The 2,379-nt window shown below is 40.8% G+C and overlaps 1 protein-coding gene and 1 non-coding gene across 2 annotated transcripts in view; both read left to right on the plus strand.

Annotated features, from left to right (window-relative positions):
• Rcor1 (REST corepressor 1) overlaps positions 1–2,379 on the plus strand; it is a 78,332-nt gene that overhangs the window by 62,366 nt on the left and 13,587 nt on the right. The window contains exon 6 of the mRNA XM_031357745.1: positions 1,466–1,584. Coding sequence (XP_031213605.1) covers positions 1,466–1,584 — 119 coding nt within the window. The remainder of the gene's footprint in view (positions 1–1,465; positions 1,585–2,379) is intronic.
• On the plus strand, positions 1,782–1,945 carry LOC116081376. Its single transcript, XR_004114864.1, has one exon. It is a non-coding gene; the product is annotated as a U1 spliceosomal RNA (small nuclear RNA).

Raw genomic sequence — 2,379 nt, forward strand, 5'->3', positions numbered from 1 at the left:
TTTTTTTTTTTTGCTTCTTATATCTTATATCGAGACAGAGTTATCAACTTTAAATATCTCATTTATTTGTGAGTTTATTTGCTTGCTTGTTTTATGTGTGTAAAAGTTTTGCCTGCATGTACATGTCTGTTCCACTTGTGTGCCTGGTGCTTACAGAGACTAGAAAAGAGCATCAGAGCTCTAGAACAGGAATCACAAAACAGTTGTGAGTTGACATGTGGGTACTGGGAATTGAACCCATGACCTTTTGGAAGAGCAGCCATTTCTTAACCACTGACCATATCTCTAGCCCCAGGCATTTCCTTTTGAATAAAATCCCCTTTAGAGAAAGCAGCTTACTAAATTGCTTATTAAAAACCCGCTCTGTAGCTCAGCAATTCTTGTTCAGAGTGAAGCTGCGAGTCCAAGTTCATCCCCACCCCCAACTGCTCTCCTCAAAGGTTCTGTCAAAGGCAGGCTCTCTGGTTGCTTTGGAGGAATGCCACAGTCCTCGTCTGTACGTTGGCTTTTTTTGGTTGGATGGTGCTTGTATTAAATGTTAAAATGAATTTGTAAAGATTAAACCTAGTGGCTGGAGAGATGGCTCAGTGGTAAGAGAGTTGTTTTAACTCTGGCTGTGAAAACTAAATTCAAATCCTAGAACCGACCGACATTAACAGTTCAGGCATTTTGTACACATAACTGCAGGCTCCAGTGTGGGGGATGGGGTGGTAGTGACAAGATTTGCTGGACCCGCTAGCTTTCAGGCTAGCAAATAAACAGAAACACAAAAAGTGGTATTTGAAGGCAGAGGCAGATGGAGCTCTGCATTCAAGGCCAGCCTGATCTACAGTTTGAGTTCTAAGACAGCCCCTGTACAAATTCAAAACAATAAAAAAGAAAATGTATTATTTTGAAAAATGCATAAAAAGTTAATTATTTTTGTAGTTCAAACTCTTATGAATTTTTTCATTTTTTGGTGGTTGATAAAGTGCACAAAATAGACAATATTGAAAGTATAAAATCCAATGTAAAGCTCTACAGCTTTGATTCTGAATGGCCTCTTTAACTGCATAGAAGTTCATTGAGTTGTATGGTCTTTGAGTCTTGTTAATTTTGGTGTGTGATTTTTTTTTTTTTTTGGTCCAACTTTTTTATAATAAAGTTAAAGATAATTTTCTAAAAAGAAAAATAATACATTTTTTTAGGTTTTCCTTTTCTGTACATTTTTAAAAATTTGTTTATTTATTATATATAAGTACACTGTAGCTGTCTTAAGACACCAGAAGAGGGCATCAGATCTCATTACAGATGGTTGTGAGCCACCATGTGGTTACTGGGATTTGAACTCAGGACCTCTGGAAGAGCAGTCAGTGCTCTTAATCGCTGAGCCATCTCTCCAGCCCTTTCTGTACATTTTTAAGTGCAGCGAATGGTCCTTATGGACTATGCCCTAAGCACTGGCTCCCTATCTTTCTGCACTTAGCTTCCAGATAAATCCATAGCCAGTCTGGTGAAGTTTTACTACTCTTGGAAGAAAACCAGAACTAAAACCAGTGTGATGGATCGGCATGCTCGGAAACAGAAACGGGAGCGGGAAGAAAGGTGAGCACGCACCTGCGGCGGCTGCAATGTCATGGGACCACAAGTGTGTCTAAGAGCTGGGGACAGAGGAAAGGTGCCTTGACAGGGTACAATAGACATGAAAGTCCCTCTGTAGATCTCTAGTCTTCAGTCAGTGAAGGTTAACACATTCTTTCCTTCCCTTAAAGGTGACACCTTTTAATAAGAAGGAGTTTTGCATACTTACCTGGCAGGGGAGATACCATGATCACGAAGGTGGTTTTCCCAGGGCGAGGCTTATCCATTGCACTCGGGATGTGCTGACCTCTGCAATTTCCCCAAATGTGGGAAACTCGACGGCATAATTTGTGGTAGTGGGTGACTGCGTTCGTTCGTTCGTTCTTTCGTGCTCTCCCCTGGGGGAAAAAAAAGGAGTTTTGCTGTCATTTCATGGATCAGAATTTATTGAGTATGATAACAAAAAGTCATATAGCATGTGTTTATGTTTAGCTTGCTTTAAAAAGAAAGAAAGTAGATTTTGTACCAGTCGCTCCCTGTGTTTAAATAGTTCAAGGAAGAAGAGGCCAGGCAGGTGGCAGGAGTAAGAGCATTTACCTCATGCTTGTTATTCATCCCATGATCCCAGCCCATGGGGTGGGCTTGCTTTCCCCCAGCTACCTGATCTAGAAACTCCTCATAAGCGTGCCTAGAAAGGCTTGTCTCCTGATTCTAGATCCTGCCAGGTTGAAGATGAGTACTGACCAGCACCATCTTATGTCTCATGTGAGTTCGTAATCTCTTAGAAGGGTATTGCTTTGTTGTTGCTATTAGTTTTTC

The sequence above is a fragment of the Mastomys coucha genome, unplaced genomic scaffold (assembly GCF_008632895.1).
Source record: "Mastomys coucha isolate ucsf_1 unplaced genomic scaffold, UCSF_Mcou_1 pScaffold6, whole genome shotgun sequence".
NCBI lineage: Eukaryota > Metazoa > Chordata > Mammalia > Rodentia > Muridae > Mastomys > Mastomys coucha.